The 23,912-nt window shown below is 40.7% G+C and overlaps 1 protein-coding gene across 1 annotated transcript in view; it reads right to left on the bottom strand.

The window, feature by feature from the left end:
• nt5dc1 (5'-nucleotidase domain containing 1) overlaps positions 1-23,912 on the bottom strand; it is a 644,476-nt gene that overhangs the window by 89,734 nt on the left and 530,830 nt on the right. The window contains exon 9 of the mRNA XM_078542226.1: positions 3,274-3,392. Coding sequence (XP_078398352.1) covers positions 3,274-3,392 — 119 coding nt within the window. The remainder of the gene's footprint in view (positions 1-3,273; positions 3,393-23,912) is intronic.

Here is a 23,912-nt window from a genome sequence, read left to right as displayed (position 1 = left end):
GACGCACTATACTGTGTAGTGTGATTCATACTGTGGCAATAGAGGCTTCTGGCTGCAATACAAATTTTTTTGGCTACAAATTGAAGTGTATGGAGCAATTACACCCTTTTATAATAATTATTTACTGAAAGGAAGTCAAAACTTAAATCTGACCAGGCATCACACCAAAAACCTTATCCAATAAAATGGTAAATTTAAATTTGATGTAAACAAATTTTGCTTTATTTATGATAACTGTACTCATTATCTTCTGAAACTTGGGTAAATATTCAGTCTAAGTATTGATAATAGTCATTTTCTTTAGTAATAGCAAAGCTAAGAATAAGAACATAAGAAATAGGAGCAGGAGTAGACTATACAGCCCTTCGAGCCTGCTCGGCCATTTGATACAACCATGGCTGATCTTGGGCTTCAATTCTATTTTCCTGCCTGCTCCCCATATCCCTTAATTTCTTGCAAGACCAAAAATCTGACTATCCCAACCTTAAATGTACTCAATGATGGAGCATCCACAACCCTCTGGGGTAGAAAATTCCAAAAATTCACAATCCTTTGAATGAAATAATTTTGGCGTATCTTTGTCATAGATGATTGGCCCCTTATCCTGAGACTGTGTCCCCATGTTTTAGTTTCCCCAACCAATGGAAACAATCTCTCAGTGTCCATCCTATCAAGTCCCTTCACGATTTTGTAGGTTTCAATGAGATCACCTCTCATTCTTCTAAACTCCAGAGAATATAAGCCCAATTAACTCAGCCTTTCATCATAGAACAACTGCCTCATCCCAGGTACCAATTTAGTGAACCGTCACTGTACCGCCTCCTATGCAAGCATGTCTTAAATGTGGAGACCAAAGCTGCTCACAGTACTCCAGATGTAGTCTCAGCAATACCCTGCACAACTGTAGGAAGGCTTCTTTATTTTTGTACTCCAAACCCCTTGCAATAAAGGCCAACATGCCATTTGCCTTCCTAATTGCTTGCTAACTTTCTGCATTCCTTGTAATAGCACACCCAAGCATCATTGAACATGAACACTTACAAGTTTCTCACATTTTAAAAAAACTTCAGGTTTTTTATTCTTACAACCAAAGTGAATAACTTCACACTTCCCAATGTTATACTCCATCTGCCAACTTGTTGTCCACTCACCTAACCTGTCTATATCTCTTTGCAGCCCCTTTGTGTTCTCCCTGCAGCTTACTTTTCTACCTAGCTTGACATCATCAGCAAACTTAGATACATTACTTCCTGTCTCTTCATCTAAGTCATTAATATAGATTGTAAATAGCTGAGGCCCCAGCACTGATCCTTGAGGCGCCCCACTATTCACTGCCTGCCAACTTGAAAAAGCCCCGTTTATGCCCACTCTCTGTTTTCTATCTGTTGACCAATCCTTCTTCCACGCTAATATATTACCCCCAACTCAATGAGCCCTTATCTTACCTATAAACCCTACTGAATGCCATTTCAATATCCAGGTATACTACTACATCTACTGGTTCCATCTCTATTTACCCCTACTGGTTACATTCCCAAAAAACTCCAATAAATTTGTCTCACAGAATTTCCCCTTAGTAAAAACATGTTGACTAGTTCCAACCACACTATGCTTTTCTAAGTGCATTGTTGAGATTTCCTTAATAGTAGATTCCAGCATTTTCCCAACAACTGATGTTAGGTCAACTGGCCCTTAGTTCACTCTTTTCTCTCTCCCTCCTTTCTTGAAAGGCAGTGTAACATTTGCCAACTTCCAATCTAGTGGGACCATTCCCAAATCTAAGGAACTTTGGAGAATCATAGCTAGCACATCCATTATCTCTGCAGCTATCCCTTTTAGAACCCTAGGGCGTAGACCATCAGGTCCACTGGATTTGTCATATTTTAGTCCCTTAAGTTTATCCAATATTTTATTCCTGCTGATATTAATTTTCCTAAATTTCCTCAATCTTTTTAGCCCCTAGGCTATTGTCTATTTCTGGTATGGAAATTGTGTCTTCTACTGTGAAGACAGACACAAAATATTTGTTCAATGCCTCTGCCATTTCCTTATTTCCCATGATAATTTCTCTTGCCTCTGCTTTTAAAGGACCAACAGTTATTTTAGTTACTCTCTTCCTTTTTATACATACAAAAGCTCTTACCCAATCTGTTTTTATATTCCTGGCTAGTTTACTCTCATTCTATTTTTTCCCCTTTTTATCAACTTTTTAGTGGCACTTTGCTGGTTTCCTAAACACTCCCAATCCTCAGACTTGCTAATGTTTTTGTAACATTGTAAGCCTCTTCTTTTAATCTAATACTATCCTTAACTTACTGAGTGAGCCACGGATGAGTCCTTCTTGCCGAGTTTTCGTTCTTCAGTGGAATGTATTTTTGTTGAACATTTTGAATTGTTCCTTTAAACGCTTCCCACTGTTCATCTACCTCCATACAATTTAGCCCATTTACCCAATTAAGCTTCGTCAGTTCTCCCCTCTTACCTATGTAAGTGGGCTTAAATTTAAGATTTTTGTTTGCAATAAATCACTCATAATCATGAGCAGCATGTATAAGTGCTTCTCTTCCAATCCTCCCCCCTCGAGTTAGCTTGTCAACTACCCAACTAACAAATGATCGTTTGGATGTGATTGGAGTAACCCAACAACCCATTGAAGCATCCTAGTGTCAGATTAGATTTAGATTGAACCTGGAGATCTAAACCAGTCTTGGAATCTTCAGGTGATTTAGCAATAACTTGTTCTTTTAGTCCTTGCTCTCATAAAAGTTGCCTTCTACCCCTTTAAGGAGCTGCTTCTCACTTTGTCCCTCGTTTTCTTTAATTTAATTTATTTGGTTGCTCAAAAGAGTAAAAGTTGCCTTCATTTAGCATGTTTCAGTATTTTAAACAGAGCAGCAAGCAATAAAATATCTCTCTTTTAAAATTGCTTGAAGCCAAAACATTAAATATTTTATAACAAAACTACTACTAAGTTAAACCAAGTAAGATAGACATTAAAATAAAATGAATGTATCCATTTGCAGACAGACATTGATAATTAGCAGGATTGTAAATCATATTAGAACAACATCCAGGTTTTTCCACAGTTCTTCAGTATTTTTAGTGCAAATCTACGATGGTGAACAATCAACTTGCTTTCTTTCTTATACCTGAGCTTTTTTTTCCTGTGAGGAATATATTGAAAAGAGTAAAAAATATCTGGGAGTAAAAAAGACTTCAGTGAATATTTTACTGTTATTAGTCTACTTTATATACTATAAACACTCAGCATACCTTTGGCTCTGATTTTCCTGTTATCTTTTTCAGTAGTTCATTAAGGTGGCTCCAGTTACCTTGTGAGTACCAGCCAGGTTGCTCTAACGAGGGAAGTGGCTCCCTTTCTTCATCATTAACTGTGAATAAATTAAAAGAGTTCATCAAAAAGAGTTTACATTTTCCTCATATATTTGAATAATAAATATCAATGTCAGGAAAACATTAGTACCATTTAGATGATCCAGGTCCCTTTTTGCTTTTGCAGTCTGCCCTGTCCAGAGAGCATTGGCTCAATTTACTCAGCCTCTCATCATAGTGCAACCATCTCATCCCAGGAACCAATCTAGTGAACCTTTGCTGTATTGCCTCCAATGCAAGTATCTCCTTCTTAAGTATGGAGGTCAAAGCTGCACACAGTACTCCAGGTGTGATCTCACCAAAGCTCTGTACAAGTGTAGCAACACTTCCTTATTCCTGTGTCCTCCTCACAGCTTACTCACACCACCCTTGTCACCTTTGTTTTTGTTTTTGTTTTTACTCTCACCACTCGTTTTGTACCATCATCAAACTTAAGATACGTAACTCCTGGTCTCTTCATCCAAGTCATTAACACAGATTGCAAATAGCTGAGGTCCTAGCACCAATCCTTGTGGCACTCCACTAGTCACAGTTTGCTGAGTTGAAAATGCCTAGTTTACACTGATACCTGCCCTTTAATCAATCTTCTAACCATGTTATTAACCCCAGCTCTATTAGCCCTTATCTTCTTGTGCATTAGCCTTCTGTGTGGCACCTTATTGAATGCCTTTTGCAAATCCACAGAGTGCGAGAGGACACCAGGACAGGCAGTCGGCAGCACCTAAAGGAGAGTGCGAGAGGAGGATTCTCTGGCTCTAGGATGGTATGTTGTCTCCCTGGTGCCAGAGTCAAGGATGTCACAGAATGGCTGCAGGACATTCTTCTGGGGGAGGGTGAACAGCCAGAGGTCGTGTTCCACATTGATACCAATGACTTAGGTAGGAAGGGGAATGTGGTCCTGCAATCAGAAATTAGGGAGGTGGTAGAAAATTAGCGAGCAAGACCTCTAATAATCTCCGGATTACTCACAGTGTCACGTGTCAGTGAGTACAGAAATAGTAGGATAAGGCATATAAATGCTTGACTGGAAAACGGTGTAGGAGGGAGTGCTTTAGGTGCCTGGCACAGGCTCTGGGGAAGATGGCATCTGTACAAGCCAGATGGATTGCACCTGAACAGAGCTGGGACTGGGTTCTTTGTGGGGCGTTTTGCTAGTGCTGTTGGGAGGGCTTTAAACTAACTCGGCAGGGGTGTAGGAACCAAGAAAAAATATTAGAGAGGAATACCAGGGTGCACAAAACACTGGGAGAGACAGATATCACTAGTATGGAGAATAGTGAGTTAATAGGTAAAGTCGGGGTAAGGGAGAAAGTAACAGAATCTAAATCAGGGTTACTATGCATGTATGTGAATGCACGGAGTATAGTAAATAAGATTGGAGAGTTACAGGCGCAGATTGCCATGTGGAACTATGATGTTGTGGCGATAACAGAGACCTGGTTCAAGGAAGGGCAGAACTGGGTGTTAAATATTCCCAGGTACAAGGTGTTCAGAAAAGATAGGAAGGAGAGTAAGGAGAAGGGGTGGAAGTACTGGTTAAGGAGAACACTGCAGTGCTGCAGAAAGAGGATGTCCCAGAGGGTTCAAGGACAGAATCAATTTGGCTAGAGCAAAGGAACAAAAAGAGTGCAATTACATTGCTCGGTGTTGTCTATAGGCAGCCAACTAGTGAGAAGGACGTAGAAGAACAAATCTGCAGGGAAATTGCAGAGAGATGCAAGCATTATAGAGTAGTTATAATGGGTGACTTTAATTACGCGAATGTAGGCTGGGACAGTGGTAGTGTAAAGGATGGAGAGGGGAAAAATATCCTAGGCTGTGTTGAGGAAAATTTTCTACAGCAGTATGTGTCCAATTCTACAAGAAAAGACACACCGTTGGACCTGGTTCTTGGAAATTAGGTGGACCAAGTAGATCTAGTGGAGGAACATTTAGGAGACAGCGATCATTGTATTGCACGTTTTGGGATGATGATAGAAAAGGAAGATAGGCAATCCAGAGTAAAAATAATTAACTGGATAAGAGCCGACTTCAATAGGGCAAGAACAGAACTGGGCTACATAGACTGGAATGAAAGTTTGGCGGGAAAATCTGTAGCTGAACTGTAGCTACCTTCAAAAAAGAATTGGTTTGGGCACAGTAAAGGTATATTCCATCGAAAGGGAAAGGTAGGGCAAACAAATCCAGAGCTCCCTGAATGAAAAAGGAGATAGAAATTAAGATAATGAAGAAAAAATGTGCGTATGACAGGTGTCAGGTAGCAAATACAATTGAGAACCAAGAGGAATACAGAAGGTTCAGAGGGGAGGTCAGAAAGCATAGTAGAGAAGCTAAGAGGGGTTATGAGAAAAGACTGGCAGCCAACTTAAAGGGGAATCCCAAAGTCTTCTATAGGCATATAAATAGTAAAAGGATGGTAAAAGGAGGAGTAGGGCCGAAAAGGGACCTAAAAGGGAATTTACACATGGATGAAGGGGCCATGGCTGAGGTATTAAATGAATACTCTGCATCCCTCTTTACCAAGGAGGTGTACGCGACCCGGGTCATAATGTCACACGAGGATACTCTGTCACTAGAAGGGTTCAAAATTGATAAGGAGAAAGGTGAATAGAAAGTTGAATTGAATGTCGGTACTTAAAGTTGACAAGGCACCGGGACCAGACAAGATGCATCCAAGGATATTGACGGAAGTGAGAGTCCTCTGTCAGTCCTCTGGCACCTCCCCTGAGTCTAGGGAATACTGAAAAATTATGGCCAGTGCCCCTGTAAACATTATGCCCTTGTTCAAAAAAGGTTGTAAGGATAAGCCCATCAATTACAGACCAGTCAGTTTAACTTCAGTGGTGGGCAAGATTCTAGAAACAATTATTTGGGATAGAATTAGTAGTAACATGGAAAAATATGGGTTGATAAGGAAGAGCCAGCATGGATTTCTAAAGGGGAAATCTGTTTAAGTAACTTGCTGGAGTTTTTTTGAAGAGGTAACACAGAGAGCTGTTGAGGGTAATGCTGTTGATGTTGTGTACATGGACTTTCAAAAGGCATTTGATACAGTGCCACACAACTGACTTGTGTGAAAAGTTATTGCTCATGGAATAAAAGAAACAGTAGCAACGTGTTTGCAAAATTGGCTGAAAAATAAGAAGCAGAGAGTAATGGCTAGTGGATATTTTTCAGGCTGGAGGAAGGTTTGTAGTGGAGTTCCCCAGGGGTCGGCATTGGGACACTTGCTTTTCCTGATACATGTTAATGATCTAGATCTTGATGTGCAGGGTCAGTTTCAAAGTTTGCGGATGATATGAAGCTTGGGAGTGTTGTAAATTGTGAGGAGGACAGTATAGAACTTCAAAAGGACATAGACAAGTTGTTGGAGTGGGCAGATAGATGGCAGATTAAGTTCAATGTGGAGAAGTGTGAGGTGATGCACTTTGGTAGGAAGAACATGGACAGACAATATAAAATAAGGGGTGATATTTTGAAGAGGGTGCAGGAGTAAAACGACTTGGGTGTATATGTGCATAGATCATTGAAGGTGACAGGGCAGCTGGAGAGAGCAGTTAATAAAGCATATAGTATCCTGGGCTTTATTAATAGGGGCATAGAGTACAAAAACAAGGAGGTTATGCTGAATTTATATAAGGCACTTGTTAGACCTCAGCTGGAGAGAAGGTGGCTGAGGAGATTTGATAGAGATATTCAGAATCATGAGGGGACTGGACAGAGTAGGTAGGGAGAAGCTATGCCTACTCATAAAAGAATCAAGAATGAGAGGCCACAGATTTAAAGTGATTTGCAAAAGAAGCAAATGTGACATGAGAAAAAACTTATTCACTCAACAAGTGGTTCAGGCCTAAAATGCACTGCCTGTAAGTATGGTGGAGGCAGGTTCAATTGAGGCATTCAAGAGGGCCTTAGATGATTATTTGAATAGAAACAATGTGCAGGGGTACGGGGAAAGGCAGGGCAATGGCACTAAGTTATAATGCACATTTTGGAGAGCCGATGCAGACATGATGGGCTGAATGGCCTCCTTCTATGCCATTAAAATTCTGTAACTCTGAGATTCTGTGAAATGCTGTACAGCTACTTGTTCTCCCTTATCCACTCAACTTGTTAGATCCTCAAAAAACTTGAATAAGTTTGGAAAACATAATTTCCTTTTCATTAAATCATGTTGACTTGTTAGGTTCTCAAAAAACTTGAATAAATTTGGCAAACACGATTTCATTTTCATTAAATCATGTTGACTTTGTCTGACCTTATGAATTTCTAAGTGCATTGCTAAGACTTCATTAATAAGAGATTCTCCCTCCCCACTTTCAACACTATAAAACCCATCACATTTCACCTTCCTTCAGTTCCAAAAAGAGTCACATTCGACTCGAAACATTAACTTTGCCAGACTTGCTGAGTATTTCCAGCATTTTCTGTTTGTATTATTCCTTAAGACCTACCCCTTTGACCAAGCTTTATGATGCTGCTGTGAAACACCTCAGGACATTTTATTATGTTAAAGGCATCATATAAGTACAATTTTTTAATGTTGTAATATAAATCTGTCTTTGGTGAGCCTTGGCACAGTTCATTTTAACAATGACTGTCATGCCTTATCTTTGCCTGTGGGTTTCGTATTGTTACAAAAGCCATATGCTGTTCTGGCAGAAAACATGAGATGATGTTTGACGTAGTGGACTGGTTTTCAGGCAACAAACACATATTCATGTTGTGACATGAGGTCACTATATGGCACTGCATTTGCACAACTGTGTCATAAGATTTTGAGGTTTTAGGTTAGCAACAGTATAATGTTCCAGACCTCAGCACTGCATCTGGAATAAGCCAAACCATGGCCAATTTGGATACAGGTATAAATGCAATTCCATCAGTATATATGAGTTCTGCAATAAACACACACTACTTAGCTACTATAACTTACATACCATATTTTTACTGCAGACAATTAACAATTTTTTAAAAATTGAAGCCTAAGATATAAACATAACACTAAACAATATATGTTTTCAAATCATGAGCTGCAATAAGTTACTGCAGTCAAAAGGTCAGAAAAGTATGTTCATTGATACAAGATAGTGTTCTAGAGGTGCTTAAATGAGGTCTTCTACAGAAGCACTATGATTTTCTTTGTTTTGCATTGGATCAATGTACTGGAATGAAAAAAATGGCACAACTGAAGTTAAGTGGAGTTTTACTTTCTCTGCTAGATTTCTACATACAAATTCGGCCTGTAAAATATGTTGCATTAGAGTATGTAAGGCATTAGAGTATGTAAGGCAATCAGTACTAAAATTGGATGGAAAAAGTGACATTTGCTAGTGAACTGAATGTCTACATTCTTTATGCTGACACTGGGAGGTTCAGCTGAAGGTCAAGAACATCATAAATATTGGGAGAGGCCAAAAGCAAGCAGATGACAACAGCTGTTTAACATCGCAGTTTCTGACATACAGAATACACGTGCTACGATATTGACAATGCGATTTGCCAAAACACTATCACATCTAATCTTTATGACGTCATTCAAAATACTAGAAGAGTTCACGAATGCTAAGTGAGTAAAATTGAAGATTAAATCCAACACACACATTCATGGCTAGATATAATTTGTTTGCACAATTTCAGTACATCGATTAATGGGATAGTCATTGCTCCTGTAATTCTGACTCAGAGCTATGCTCAAAGACAGTGAGGATTGCAGAGTGAGGGCTAGACTGTGGTCTATCATTAACAGCACATATCATTAACTGTGCTGAAGGCCCAATGAGAGTGTTTAATTTACTCCTGTTTGATTTTCTACGCCGTTAATATGCAAATATAAACCAAACATAGCTTTAGAATCAAAAATGTCACAGCATAGGAATAATATTTTTCCAAGTCAACTTTTTCTTCTCTATTTTTGAGCTAGATCTAATTATATTGTGATCATTCTTTCAAAACGTTCCTTTGCTTTTTGGTTGACACTTACTCTGCTTCAATACCCAGAACCAATTACAAGCAATGTCTCCATCCTGCTAAAGTTACAAGATGCTGACTGAGAAAACAGTCTTGAACAGACTCCAAAAAATCTCCCTCTTTCAAGGCGAACATTTTCCCTATCTATTATTATTCTACTGTGATGAATATGTGTTTAATCTGTCAACAGATTTTATGTTCAATTTCTTTTCTTTTGCTTGAATTTTGAAGCCAATTCAAAATGGATAATAAAAAATGCTGGAAAAACTCAACAGGTCTGGCAACATCTGTGGAGAGAGAGAGAGACAGAGATAATGTTTCAAGTCTGTATGACTTCTTCAGATCTAAAGGGAGGTCATACGGCCTCGAAACGTTATCTCTGTCTCTCTCTTCACAGATGCTGTCAGACCTGCTGAGTTTTTTTCAGCATTTTTTGTTTTCGTTTCAGATTTCCAGCATCTGCAGTATTTTGCCTTTATCAAAATGGATAATGCTAATAGTTTACACCTGTGGGACCCAGGTTCTAATTTATAATGGAATTTGGTGGGTGTGCAGTGGGGGAGAGACAGAGAAAGTGATATCTAGAGAGAAGGGAAAATTCTATTCTCATTCTAATTAGATTTTTTTTAAGACTGAGGGAAACAGAAAGAAAGGGAAGGAGAGAAACTGCAGGTGAAGGAATGTCCAGTCTTTCACCATCTGTCCTTGGGGAACAAGTGGGGACGAATGGATGGTAGATTAAGGGTAAAATGAATAATACCTATTATTCCTTCCTATTGTGATGTTACATCTGTGCATTAAATTTCATCTGTCACTATTTAGCCCATTCACATATCTTGTTCAGTTCATTTTATAATTTCTGATTTCATTACCATTTCAAGTTTAGTGTCTGCTGCAATTTGACTAAGTTGAATCAGTTTTTGAATGCAACTCATTGATGTAAATTAGAAGCAGCAGTGATCCCAATACAATCAACCTGGTTTTCCACTTCTTCAAAGAAATAAAAAGAGGTTAATCAGGAAGCACCTTCTTTATTTTAAGCTGTGTTGATGGCTGTTCACTGGACTGATGTTGTGATCATCCTCAGGTTTATCCCAATAATCGATTCAGTTATTTTACATGGGACTGAACTGAAAGACTAACACCTTTAGTTGCCCAGGTCTGTTTTATCACCCTTTTTGAATATAGATACCACATTAGATTGTTTTAAATTTATTGCCACCTTCCAGACCTAACGACATCCTTATGATAATTGCCAGTAGCTGGGATTTTCGGGCCCCATTGTGGAGGGAGCCGCCGCGGGAGATACGGTGGCCCAGTCCACTGACTTTCGGTGAGACCGGACGATCCCAGTGCTAGGCAGGCCCAGAAAATTCCACCCAGAGTCTCACAAATCTACTTCCTAATCTTCCTCTACAGTTTGACATAGATAACATGCCTGCAGATTTATTTGCTTGAAGTGCTTCCAGGTTATCTAGGAATTACAGCTCATTTGCATCAAAATCTCTGACACTGGGTGGATTCTTATAAAGAAACCAGAGCTATCCATGCTGCTAACCCCACTGGGAAATATCCCGATATCAAAAATAACTTAAATTCACATAGCACCTTTAACATAATAAAACATCCCAAGGCGTTTCACAGGAACATTATAAAATAAAATATGACACTGAACCAGATAAGGAGAAATTAGGTCAGATGACCAAATGCTTGGGCAAGAGTAGTTTTTAAGTAGTATCTTAAAGGAGGAAAGTGAGGTAGCGAGGTAGAGAGGTGTAGGGTGGGAATTCCAGGGATTAGGGCCCAGGCAACTGAAGGCATGGCCACCAATGGTGGAGCAATTAAAATCGGGGATGTTCAAGAGGCCAAAATTAAAAGAGTACAGATATCTCACAGGATTGTGAGCTGGAGGAGTTTACAGAGATATGGAAGGGGAGGCTTTGAAAACAAGGATAATAATTTTAAAATCAAGGCATAACTTTAACTGGAGGCAAGCATGGGGGTTATGGGTGAAAAGGATTTGATGTCAGTTAGGACACAAAAGCAGCAGAGTTTTGGATGACCTAAAGTTTACGGAGGGTAGAATGTAGGATGCAAGTCAAGGGCATGGGAATAGCTACTTCTAGATGTAACAAAGGCATGACTGAGGGTTTCAGCAGCAGATGAGCTGAGGCGGGACAAAGTTGGGTAATGTTAGAGGCAGAAATAGGCAGTCTTAGTGATGGTCTGAATATGAGGTCGGTAGCTCATTCTCCAAATAAAGCACCCCTGTTGTGATTAGTTTGAGATTGTTGCCAGGGAGAGAAATGGAATCAGTAGCTAGGGAACGGAGAGTTTGGAATGGGGACTGAAAACAATGACTTTAGTCTTCCCAATGTTTAATTGGAAGAAACTTCTACTCATCCTTTACTGGATGTCAGATAAGCTGTCTGATAATTTAGCAACAGTGGAGGAGCCAAGAGAGATGGTGGTGAGGTGGAGCCGAGTGTTTTTTTTCATTCATTCATGGGATATGGGCATCACTGGCCAGCATTTATTGCCCATCTCTAATTGCCCTTGAGAAGGTGATGATGAGCTGCCTTCTTGAACTGCAGCAGTCCCTGTGGTGTAGGTACACCAACAATGCTATTAGGGAGTTCCAGGATTAGTGAAGGAATGGTGATATATTTCCAAGTCAGGATGGTGAGTAGTGGTTTGGAGGGGAGCTTCCAGGTGATGGTGTTCCCATGTGTTTGCTGCCCTTGTCCTTCTAGATGGTAGTGGGTTTGGAAGGTTCCATCTAAGGAGCCTTGGTGAATTCCTGCAGTGCATCTTGTAGATGGTACACACTGCTGCTACTGTGTGTCGGTGGTGGAGGGAGTGAATGTTTGTGGATGGAGTGCCAATCACTTGGGCTGCTTTGTCCTGGATGGAGTCAAGCTTCTTGAGTGTTGTTGGAGCTGCACTTATCCAGGCAAGTGGGGAGTATTCCATCACACTCCTGACTTGTGCCTTGTAGATGGTGGACAGGCTTTGAGGAGTCAAGAGGTGAGTTACTTGTCGCAGGATTCCTAGCCTCTGACCTGCTCTTGTAGCCACAGTGTTTATATGGCTAGTCCAGTTCAGTTTCTGGTCAATGGAAAACACCAAGCTGTTGATAGCGGGGGATTCAGTGATGGTAATGCCTATTGAATGTCATGGGGCAACGGTTAGATTCTCTCTTATTGGAGATGGTCATTGCCTGGCACTTGTGTGGCACAAACGTTACTTGCCACTTGTCAGTGTACATGTGAAAATTAATAGTGTTTTTGGATGACATAGCAGAGGGACAGCATTTAGATGAGAAATAGGAGGGAGCCAAGGATAGATCTTTGGCGGACATCAGAGGCAGTGATACACAAGCGAGAAGAGAAACCATTACAAGTGATGCACTGGCTATGATTCGATAGATAAGAATGGAATCAAGCATGTGCAGTCCCATCCAACTGCACAGCAGCAGAGAGACGTTGGAGGAAGATGGCACCAAAGGCTGCAGTTAGGTTGAGAAAGATCAGGAGAAATAGTTTACATTTTACACAGCAATAAAGGATGTCATTTGTGACTTTGATTAGAGCTGTTTCGGTATGTGGCAGGGGCGGCAATCTGACTGAAGGGATTCAAATATGGAGCTCTAGGAAAGATGGGCATGGATTTGGGAGATCATTTATTACAACAGAGGAACTCTTTGCTTGGAGAGATCAGCATCTGTTTGCTTCTTCTCAGCTGCCACCTCCATCTTCACAGTGAATGGTCGCCTGCAAAAGGCCGATGTTCACGTACAACATAAGAAATGGTATCTTCCAGAGAGGGGTGTTGGTTCCCTTATTTTGTTTTTGCGCCATGATTGATAAGCTCTGTTAAAAGTGAAGAGCAGACATAAATTTGCATTGATCCTAATACCAACAAATCTCTTCATGGGAGGAAAGGAACATACAGGCTGGCAAAGTGCCTCACCCCATGTACTTATCTAACTCTCTCTTGAATTTGTTGATATTATCAGGCCTCACTCTCTCCCAGAGTCATCCATTCTAAATTAAGTACTTAAATCTAAACTGTCTTTTCATCTCCCCTCTCCCAAGTATAACACTATTCCGTCTTGTTATACAATCTGTGCCAATGTTAAACATATTGACAGCTCTCGTGTCTATCCTCTTTACAATCTTGAACACCTCCATGAAATCACATTTAAGCTTTCTCTTCTCCAGTGTAAATATTCCCAGCTTCCTCTCATAATTTAGGTGCCTAATCAGGGCTGGAGAGACAGCGAGGGGCAAAACAACAAACAGGCATAGACATGAGAATGGGATTTCTAAATTTGAAGCTTTGGGGATCAGGGAGGTAGTCGGAGGGGTCCAGTGGGGGCGTCGGGTGGGTCAGTATTATAATTACCCAGGAATTAGAAGTGGTTTTAATTCTAACCTTTCCTGGATAACTACTGTACTAAGAGAGATGGAACCATCCAAAGTCTCTGATTTAAATCGGAGTATCGGATGGTTCCCGGTACGGGGTAATTGCTCATTAGAAGTTTGAACTTCCCAGGTGATCCCATGCAGTCCTTGTGTGGGGATTTCTGGGGGTCCCCCGGTGCATTTTCTGGGATGCCTCCTGGGTTTACCTCCCGGATATAGAAAGTTCTAGCCATAATTTCTATCTCCAAAAGCAACATGAGACACTTCCTCAATGAAGATAAAATTGGACCAATAATACTCAAAATTGATTTTGGTAATAAAATACACAGAAATTAGCTTAGATTTTTATTCATCTATCTTAATAAATATTGCAGCAACACCCCTAACATTCTAAATTCTTGAATTGGACTTACAGCGGAGCTTAATACTTAACCTTTTGGTTATGTACAATGGAGGCCATCTCACAAAACACCTCAGATTCTTTGAACAGCATCTGCCATAATGAGCAGGTACGATCCACGTTAGCAGAAGGTAGATTTCTGAGAGTTAATAAACTAGATTTCTACCTCTCCATGTAGATGGCAAATAATCTTACATCTGAGCAGAAGCTGGGAAACAAAAGAGTTAAAGCTTTGAAATAGATATTCTGTGTTTGTGTTTCATTTTCAAGACTTAAAATATCTCAACTTAGCAGCAATGAATTTGAACACAAAGTTAGAGAGACTCACACTTAAATCCCAGAGCATAGCTAAAGCATCCTCCCTAAAAGAGCATTCTATTTTATATATAATTGATATAAAATTAAAACCAAAAAGGGTACCTATAATTCTGGATTTTTAGAGCGCATGCTGCCAATGAATTTTAAATTACAAAAGATTATTTAAGATATTTGAATTTGTTAAGGTTTATTATTTTCATTTGAAATATTAGAACCCTAAGTTTGCAAAACCTGTCATGCTTTTCCTTGAGGCAAGAGGCCAGGAGGGTTAGGATTAGATCCTTTTCCTGGCTGCCATCAATGGTATTCTGTGAATGACAGGAGGTGTGTTTCTGCAAGGTAGATGCTGGTTCTGTTCTCTTTTGCTTCTGGCATGAGAAAGAATCTAGGATAGAATCATAGGATCATAAGATTGTTACGGCACAGAAGGCTATTCAGCCCATAGTGTTCATGCTGGCTCTCCTAAGAAGCAATTCATGTACTGCCGTTCCCCTGCCCTCTCCCCACATCCCTGCACATTCCTCCTTTACAGATATTTAGAAAAGTTAGAAAATGCAAAAAAATTAATGGCACAAAAGGAGGCCACTCTGCCCATTATGCCTGTGCTGACTGAGAAATGAGACCCCCAGCCTAATCCCATTTTCCAGTCCTTGGTCCATAACCCTGGAAAAGTCCATATCTACAGTAACAAAGATTATCCATTCTAAATGTGAGTCAACTTATGAAGCCATGCCATGCCAATATGTATCAAAACTTTTGAATATTACAGATGATTATATATTCACCTGAATTCCAATTTATGGCTTGAATACTTTCACTTACATACGCTAATCCCATTTGTTCTCTTCATTGTTTAGGACTTAAAAATGTTCAATGAATATGAAAGTTATGGGTCATGGAATTTCCAATCTGGTTATTTCACTTATGAGTTTCTGAGATCATTTCACTGTGCGAGTGAATGAACCAGGTTGATTCCTTCTTTGTAAAATGAAATAAATTACGCCTCAGAATCTGTAACTGTTTCCAAAGATCGAAGAGATTGTTGGTCGAAGTTTAACGAGAACATTGCATGCTTCAGCAAAAGTAAAGGTGAAACTGACTTTATACCATCTTTCCATTGTATCATGTGTCATAACATTTTCTTCTGTACAATGGTAACATGATTTACAGTGGAGGGACCAACATAGAAATGTATTGATAAAGGGATACCTGAAGCACACTACATGATTATAAATCTGACTTCTAGAATTACAAAACTTGTAATACCTTGTACATACACTAAAGATCTCAATGCTAACTGCATAATTACAATAACTTCCAAGAAAAGAGAATCTGTCAAGACTCAGCTCAGGACAGCTGCTACATGTCATTGACAGCCCAGTGCACGTTATTCTGTCCTGTAAGATAAAACCAAAATACTGCGGATACTGGAAATCTGAAATTAAAACAGAAAATGCTGGAAAAACTCAACAGGTCTGGAAGCATCTATGGAGAGAGAAACAGCTTGACCGATGCTGCCAGCGCTACTGAGTTTTTCCAGCATTTTCTGTTTTTATTGCATTATTCCTGATTCTTCCAACAGTGTTAAGTTTCCAAGTAGATGCAAACCAACAAGGGCACACAAACGTGTGGTTGTCATTCAAGGGAATGGTGGCAGAGTGATAACGTTACAGGATTAGTGCTTTGAAAATGCTCCAGTGACATGAGTTCAAATTCCACTATGGTAGCTTGGGGAATTTAAATTCAATTAATTAAATAAATCTGGAATTACAAAGTTAGTCCTGGTAATGGTGACCATGAAATTACTGGATTGTCAAATAAAGCCACCTGGTTCACTAATATCCTTCAGGGGAAGAAATCTGCCATTCCTGACTTGTTCTGGCCTGCATGATTCCAGGCCCAGAGCCAAGATAGTTCATTCTTGGCTGCTCTCTGAACTGGCCCTGTATCAAACTGTTAGGGAAAAGTTTAATAAGAATAAAACTGAATGGACCAGTCGACCCTGCAAAATCTTCTTCACTAACTTATGTGACGACTTGTGTCAGGATTTCCAAATTTGGAAGAGCTGTTCCACAGGCCAGCCTGCCAAAAAATTATACCTTACAGCCAACGTTCTACACTCCTCTATCACCATCTCTGTGTATGTCCTATCCCACTGGCTGAAAATACCCTTTAGAGATGGTGGCACAGTCAGGTATCCTTAACATTGTCTCTGGACCTCACAAGGTTTCATGTCTCAAGGAAACCTGCTGATTACCAGCTACCACCCTCCCTCAACTGAAGAATCAGTACTTCTCCATGTTGAACACTTGGAAGAAGCACTAAGGATATCAAGTGCACACAATGTACTCTGGGTGAGGGATTTCAATGTCCATCACCAAGAATGATTCGGCAGAATCATTACTGACCAAGCTGGCTGGGTCCTGAAGGGCATGTCTGTCAGACTGGGCTTGCGGCAGCTGGTGAGGGAAACCAACGTGAGGGGAAGACGTAATTGACCTTGTCCTCACTAATCTGCCTGTTGCAGATGCAACTGTCCATGATGGTATTAATAGGAGTCACACTGTACACACCTTGTGAAGCATTGTTTTTACAATCCTCTATCAGGTTGTGCGACACTACTACGGTGCTAAAAGGGGATAGATTCAGAACAGCTGTGGCAGCTTAAAACTGGGTATCCATGAGGTGTTCTAAGTCATTAGAAGCAGCAGGATTTCACCACAATCTGTAACCTCATGGCCCAGCATATCCCTCACTGTACCATTATCATTAAGCCAAGAGGCCAACCCTGGTTTAATGAGAAATGGAGGAGAGTATGGCAGGGGCAGAATCAGGCAATGAAGTGCCGACATGGTGATGTTCCACTATATGGCAACAAGCATTTTCAAGGGCAGAAGCAGCAAGCAAGGCAGAGCAATGTCATCTGACAAACAATGGGTCAGATCTAAGCTCTGCTATCCTGTCACATCTATTTTAAATGGTGGTAGACAATAAAACAATTAACTAGAGAAGGAGACTAGTAAAATAAGATAATAAGAAATAGGAAGAGTAGGCCTGCTCTGTCTTTCAATAAGATCATGGTTTATCTGATTGTGGCCTTGACTCCACTTTCCTGCAAGCTCCCCCATACCCCTTGACTCTCTTGTAGATCAAAAACCTGTCTAACTCAACCTTGAATATATTCAGTGACCCAGCCTCCACTGCTCTCTGGGGAAGAGAATTCCAAAGACTAATGACCCTCTGAGAGAAGAAATTCTCATCTCAGTCTTAAATGGGAGGCCTCTTATTTTGAAACCTTTCTCCATAGTTCTAGATTCCCCCACAAGGAAAAACATCTTTTTAGCATTTATTCTGTCATGCATCCACAGAATCTTATATATTTCAATAAGATAATTTTTCATTCTTCTAAACTCCAATGAGTATAGGCTCAGCCTGCTCAACGTTTCTTCATAAGCCAACCCCTTCATCCCAGGAATCAGCCAAGTAAACCTGCTCTGAGCTGCTTCCAATGAAAGTATATCCCCCTCTAACTAAGGAGACAAAAACTGTTGGGGTGATATATTATATCGGTGCAGTCTCACCAATGCCCTGTTTTGTTGTAACAAGACTTCCCCACTTTTATACTCCATCCCTCTTACAATAAAGGCCAACATTCCATTTGCCTTCCTAATTACTTGCTGTACCTGCATGCCTACTTTTTGTGATTCATGTACAATGAACCCACATACCTCTGTCCAACAGCATTCTGCGGTCTCTCTCAATTTAAATAATAGTCTGCTTTTCTTTTCTTCCTGCTAAAGTGGACAACCTCACATTTTGCCATCCCACCAAATTTTCCCACCCAATCAACCTATCTATATCACTTTGCAGACCCTTCCTATCCTCCTCACAACTTACGTTCCTAATTACTTGCTACAAAAGTACTAAGGAAACTAATGGGGCTAAAGGCCGATAAGTCCCCTGGACTTGATGGGTTGCATCCTAGGATATTGTAGGAAGTAGCTATAGAGATAGTGGATTCACTGGTAGTAATCTTCCAAGAATCCTTAGATTCTGGAAAAGTCCGAGAGGATTGGAAAACTGCCAATGTAACACCCTTATTCAAAAATGGAGGGTGACAAAAAACATCTAACAATAGGCTTAACATCTGTCATTGGGAAAATGTTAGAGTCTATTATAAAGGATGTAATAGCAGAGCATTTAAAAGTACACAATATAATCAAGCAGAGTCAACATGGCTTCATGAAGGGGAAATCATGCCTGACAAATTTATTAGAATTCTCTGAGGAGGTGACAAGCAGGATAGAAAAAGGGGAACCAGTAGATGTAATACATTTGGATTTCAAAAAGGCTTTCGATAAGGCACCGCACATAAGGTTACTTAACAAGATAAGAGCCCATGGTGTTGGGGGTAATATATTAGCATAGACAGAGGATTGGCTAACTAATTGAAGACAGAGAGTTGGGATAAGGGGGCCATTTTCAGGATGGCAACCTGAAACTAGTGGAGTGCCACAGGGATCAGTGCTGGAGCCACAAATATTTACAATACATACTAATGACTTGGATGAGGGAAGTGAATGTACTATTGCCAAGTTTGCAGATGACACAAAAATAGATGGGAAGGCAAGTGGTGAGGATGACACAAGGAGTCTAGAGAGGGATATTGACAGGTTAAGTGAGTGGGCAAAAACTTGGCAGATGGAATATAATATGGGAAAATGTGAGGTTATGCACTTTGGCAGGAAGAATAGAGGAGCTGAGTATTATTTAAATGGACAAAGACTGCAGAAAACTGCAGCACAGAGGGATTTGGGGGTCCTTGTGCATGAATCACAAAAAGCTAGCATGCAAGTTCAGCAGGTAATAGGGAAGACAAATGGAATTTATTTCAAAGGGAATGGAGCATAAAAATAGGGAAGTCTTGCTAAAACTATACAAGGCACTAATTAGATCACACCTAGAATACTGTGAACAATTTTGGTCCCCTATCTAAGGAAAGATATACTGGCATAGGAGGCAGTCCAATGAGAAGATTCACTAGGTTGATACCGGGTATGGAGGGATTTTCTTATGAGGAGAGGTTGAGTAGTTTGGGCCTGTACTCATTGGAGTTTAGAAGAATGAGAGGCAGCCTTATTGAAACATAAGATCCTTAGGAGGCTTGACAGGGTAAATGCTGAGAGGTTGTTTCCCCTTGTGGGAGAGTCTATGATCAGAGGGCATAATCTCAGAGTAAGGGGTCTTTTAAGACAGTGATGAGCAAGAATTTCTTTTCACAGAGGGTAGTGAATCTGTGGAATTCTTTATTGCAGAGGGTTGTAGAGGCTGGGTCGTTAAATATATTTAAGGCTCAGGTAGACAGTAAGAGAATCAAGTGTTATGGGGAAAAGGCAGGAAAGTGGAGCTGAGGGTTATCAGATCAGCCACGATCTCACTGAATGATGGAGTAGACTCGGTGGGCTGAATGGCCTACTTCTGCTCCTACGACTTATGGTCTATCTTTGTATCATCAGCAAAATTGGCTACAATACCGTCTCTCCCTTAATCCAAGTCACTAATATAGATCACAGGAACATAGGAACCGGAGAAGGCCATTCAACCCATCGAGCTTGCTCTGCCATTCAATATGATCGTGGCTGATTGAACATTTCAATGCCTTTTACCTACACTATCCCCATAACCCTTTACGTTATTGTTAATCAGAAATCTATCAATCTCTACCGTAAACATACTCAATGGCTGAGCTTCCATGGCTCTTTGGGGTAGAGAATTCCAAAGATTCACAACCCTCTGAGTAAAGGAATTTCTCCTCATCTCAGTCCTAAGTGGCTTCTCCCTTATTTTGAAATTGTGTCCCCTGGTTCTAGACTCCCCAACCAGGGGAAACATCTCACCTGCTTCTACCCTGTCGATTCCTTTAAGTATTTTGAAGGTTTCAATGAGAATACAGGCCCAGTTTGTAATATCATAAATAGTTGAGGCCCCAGCACTGGTCCCTGTGATGCTCCCAAAGTTACAGTTTGCCATCCTAAAATGACCCATTTATCGTGACTCTCTGTTCCCTATTACTTAGCCAATTCCTTATCCATGCTAATATATCATCCCAACATTATGAACCCTTAACTTGTGTAGTAAGATGTGTCTTTTGGAAATCCAAATACGCTATATCTACTACAAAAGACAAAGCTGAAGCATATACAACCATCTCCAGTCAGAAGTGCAAAGTGGATGATTCATCTCAGCCTCCTCCTCAGGTTCCCAGCATCACAGATACCAGCTTTTTGCCAATTTGATTCCCTCCACTTGATATCAAGAGATGAATGAACGCACTGGACATAGCAAAGACTATGGGCTCTGACAACATCTCGGCTCTAGTGCTGAAGACCTGTATTCCAGAACTAGCAGCATCACTAGTCAGAGGGTCATCGGCCTGACACATTAACTCTGTTTCTCTCCACAGATGCTGCCTTACCTGCTGAGTAATTCCAGTATTTTCTGCTTTTATTTCAGGTTTCCATCATCTGTGGTATTTTGCTTTTGCACCCCTAGTCAAGCTGTTCCAGTATAGCATGAACATCTACCTGACAATGTGGAAAATTTCCCAGGTATGTCCTGGCAACAAATACAGGACAAATCAAAACCAGTCAAGCATTGCCCCATAAGCCCCCCTCTCAATCATCAGCAAAGCGATGGAAGCAGTTGTCAACAGTGCTATCAAGTGGCACTTACTCACCAATAATCTGCTCACTAATGCCCAGTTAGTATTCCATCAGGACGACTCAGACCTCATTACAGCCTTGGTCCAAACAGGGTCAAAAAAGTTAAATTCCAGAGGTGAGGTGAAAGTGCACACCCTTGACATCAAGTCATCATGGAGCCCTGGCAAAATTCAGGGCGAAAACTCCCCACTGGCTGGCCACAAAGGAAGATGGTTGTGGGTGTCATCTCAGTCCAAGGACATTGAATCATCTCAGTCCCAGGACATTGTTGCAGGAGCTCCTTAGGGTTGTGTCCTAGGCCCAACCATATTCAGCTGCTTCATCAATGACCTTCCCTCCATCATAAGCACAGAAGCGGGAATGTACACTGACGATCGCACAATGTTCAGTTCCATTCATAACTCAGCAGATACTGAAGTAGTCTATGTTCACATGCAGCAGGACCTGATAACGTTCAGGCTTAGGCTGATTGGTGGTAATATTATTTGTGCCATATATGTGCCAAGCATTGACTATCTCCAACAAGAGAGAAACTAATCATTTTCTCTTGATGTTCAATCGCATTAGCATCACTGAATCTCCCATCCTCAACATCTTGTGGATGGGTTACCATTGACCAGCCATTTAAATACTGTGGCTACAAGAGCAGGTGAGATGCTGGGAATTCTCCAGCAAGTAACTCACCTCCTGACTCCCTAAAGCTTGTCCACTATCTGTAAGGCACATGGCTATGATGGATAGCCACAATAGGAACATAGAAACATCGGATTTAGGAGCAGGAGTAGGCCATTCGGCCCTTGGACCCTGCTCCACCTTTCAATAAGATTATGGCTGATTTGGTTGTGGTCCCAACTTCACTTTCTTGTCGCCCCCTATAAACCTTGACTCCCTTGTCTACTAAAACTCTATTTAACTTAATAGTCAGGAGTTTAGTGGAATACTTACCTGGATGAATGCAACTCCAACAACACTCAAGAAGCTCAACACCATCCAGGTCAAAACAACCTGCTGGATCGGTGTCCCATTCACCAACTTAGACATTCACTTCCTCCACCATTGGTACACAGTGGCAATAATGTGTGCCATCTACAAGATACACTGCAGTAACTCACCAAGGTTCCTTTGACAGCATCTTCCAAACTCATGACCTCTACTATCCAGGACAAGGGCAACGGATGCATTTGAACACCACCGCAAGGGTAAGCTCACTTCCAAGTCACACACACCATCCTGACTTGGAACTATATCACTGTTCCTTCACTGTCACTGGATCAGAATCATGGAACTCCCTCCCTAAAAGCAGTGTGGGTATACCACATCACGTGGACTGCAGAAGTTCAATGGGTAGCCTTCTCAAGGGCAATTAGGGCACTCCTGGTGCAGAACCTAACAGAAATGTAGGGCAGAATTTTACATTCAGCGTGCGGGCGCGCGCCCAACACACTGGAACGTAATATGATGCGTGATGACTATGGACATGCGTCCCGTCATTGCGCTGTCTCACGATATTTCATTCGGCAGGCATGCACCGGAGTCTGCTGCACACCTGCCAATAATTGACAGGCCTATTAAGGCCATTAACGAACTAATTAACTTCAAATTTACGCTGCCTGTCCTGGTTGGCGGGCAGGCGAAAACGCCAAGCAGCCTTTACATTTTTTTTTAAAGCGCTTCAATCTCCCTGAGGCACGGAGCCAATTCCCTCACATTTAAGCTCTAACATAAACTACATGAAGCAGCCAAATTGACAGAAGATAAGAGACAAAATTACAGATGAGTGAAAAGGGACAGTTTTCACTTTTCAATAAATTTCCTTCAAGGACTTAGAAATATTTTGAGGTTTACTCCAACAATAAAACCTTACAACAAGAGCCCCTAAAGGACACCCACATATCCCACAGGCGTACAGAAATTTAAAAAAAAACATTAAGATCAAATTCACGAAATACTGAAAAGATCCTGCTTGCAGTGAATGTATAAGGTTATTTATCTAATGTTTTGTCTGCAGTCAATTGTTTTTTTTTCTTATTCTCAGCAGTTTAAATAGGCTTTGATTTGTCTTCTTGCCATGTTTTTCCTAATTTGATTGCAATTCATAGTAGATGTTGGACAATTATCTGCTTGTGCATTCCCAGCACAGAACCTCACCCCAGAATTCAGCAGCACCAGCCTTGGTTTTCTGTCTACCAGAATTAATGGACAGAAAATGACGGGGGATTCAAATGCAATTTACCAATATACACGCCTGACAGGTGAGGCTACTTTGCTGATGTGGTGGGGTTGCGGGGGGGGGAAGGGGGCGGTGTGGTGGAATTCGATCATTGCCATTGTTATATATTATGAAAACAGGTTTGGAGGGCATAAGTAAAGCAAATGGAAATGAAATACAGGAACTGTAAACACTAATCAGATGGTAAAATAATCCACTGGTTTACCTGAATGTTGAGTAGGGATACAAATAGCTCATGGCAACAGCAATGGGAATTAGTCTGAAAACATATTTCTTATTTCAGGACTCCTCTTATAATGTAAAAAATCCAAAAGTGTATGGGGGCAGGCAGAAGGTACAAACCAAGTTGGTGAAAAAATAGTTTCTCTGCTCAATTTTGTACAATGTAAACCCGAGAAAAAACCCCCCCTGAAAATTCTCATCATTTATACCATATGGTGAAGATAACAGGG

This window comes from Cetorhinus maximus, chromosome 5 (genome assembly GCF_964194155.1).
Source record: "Cetorhinus maximus chromosome 5, sCetMax3.hap1.1, whole genome shotgun sequence".
Lineage (NCBI taxonomy): Eukaryota > Metazoa > Chordata > Chondrichthyes > Lamniformes > Cetorhinidae > Cetorhinus > Cetorhinus maximus.
Note: the sequence above shows the minus strand (reverse complement) of the source record. Positions and strands in the feature narration are given on the sequence as shown.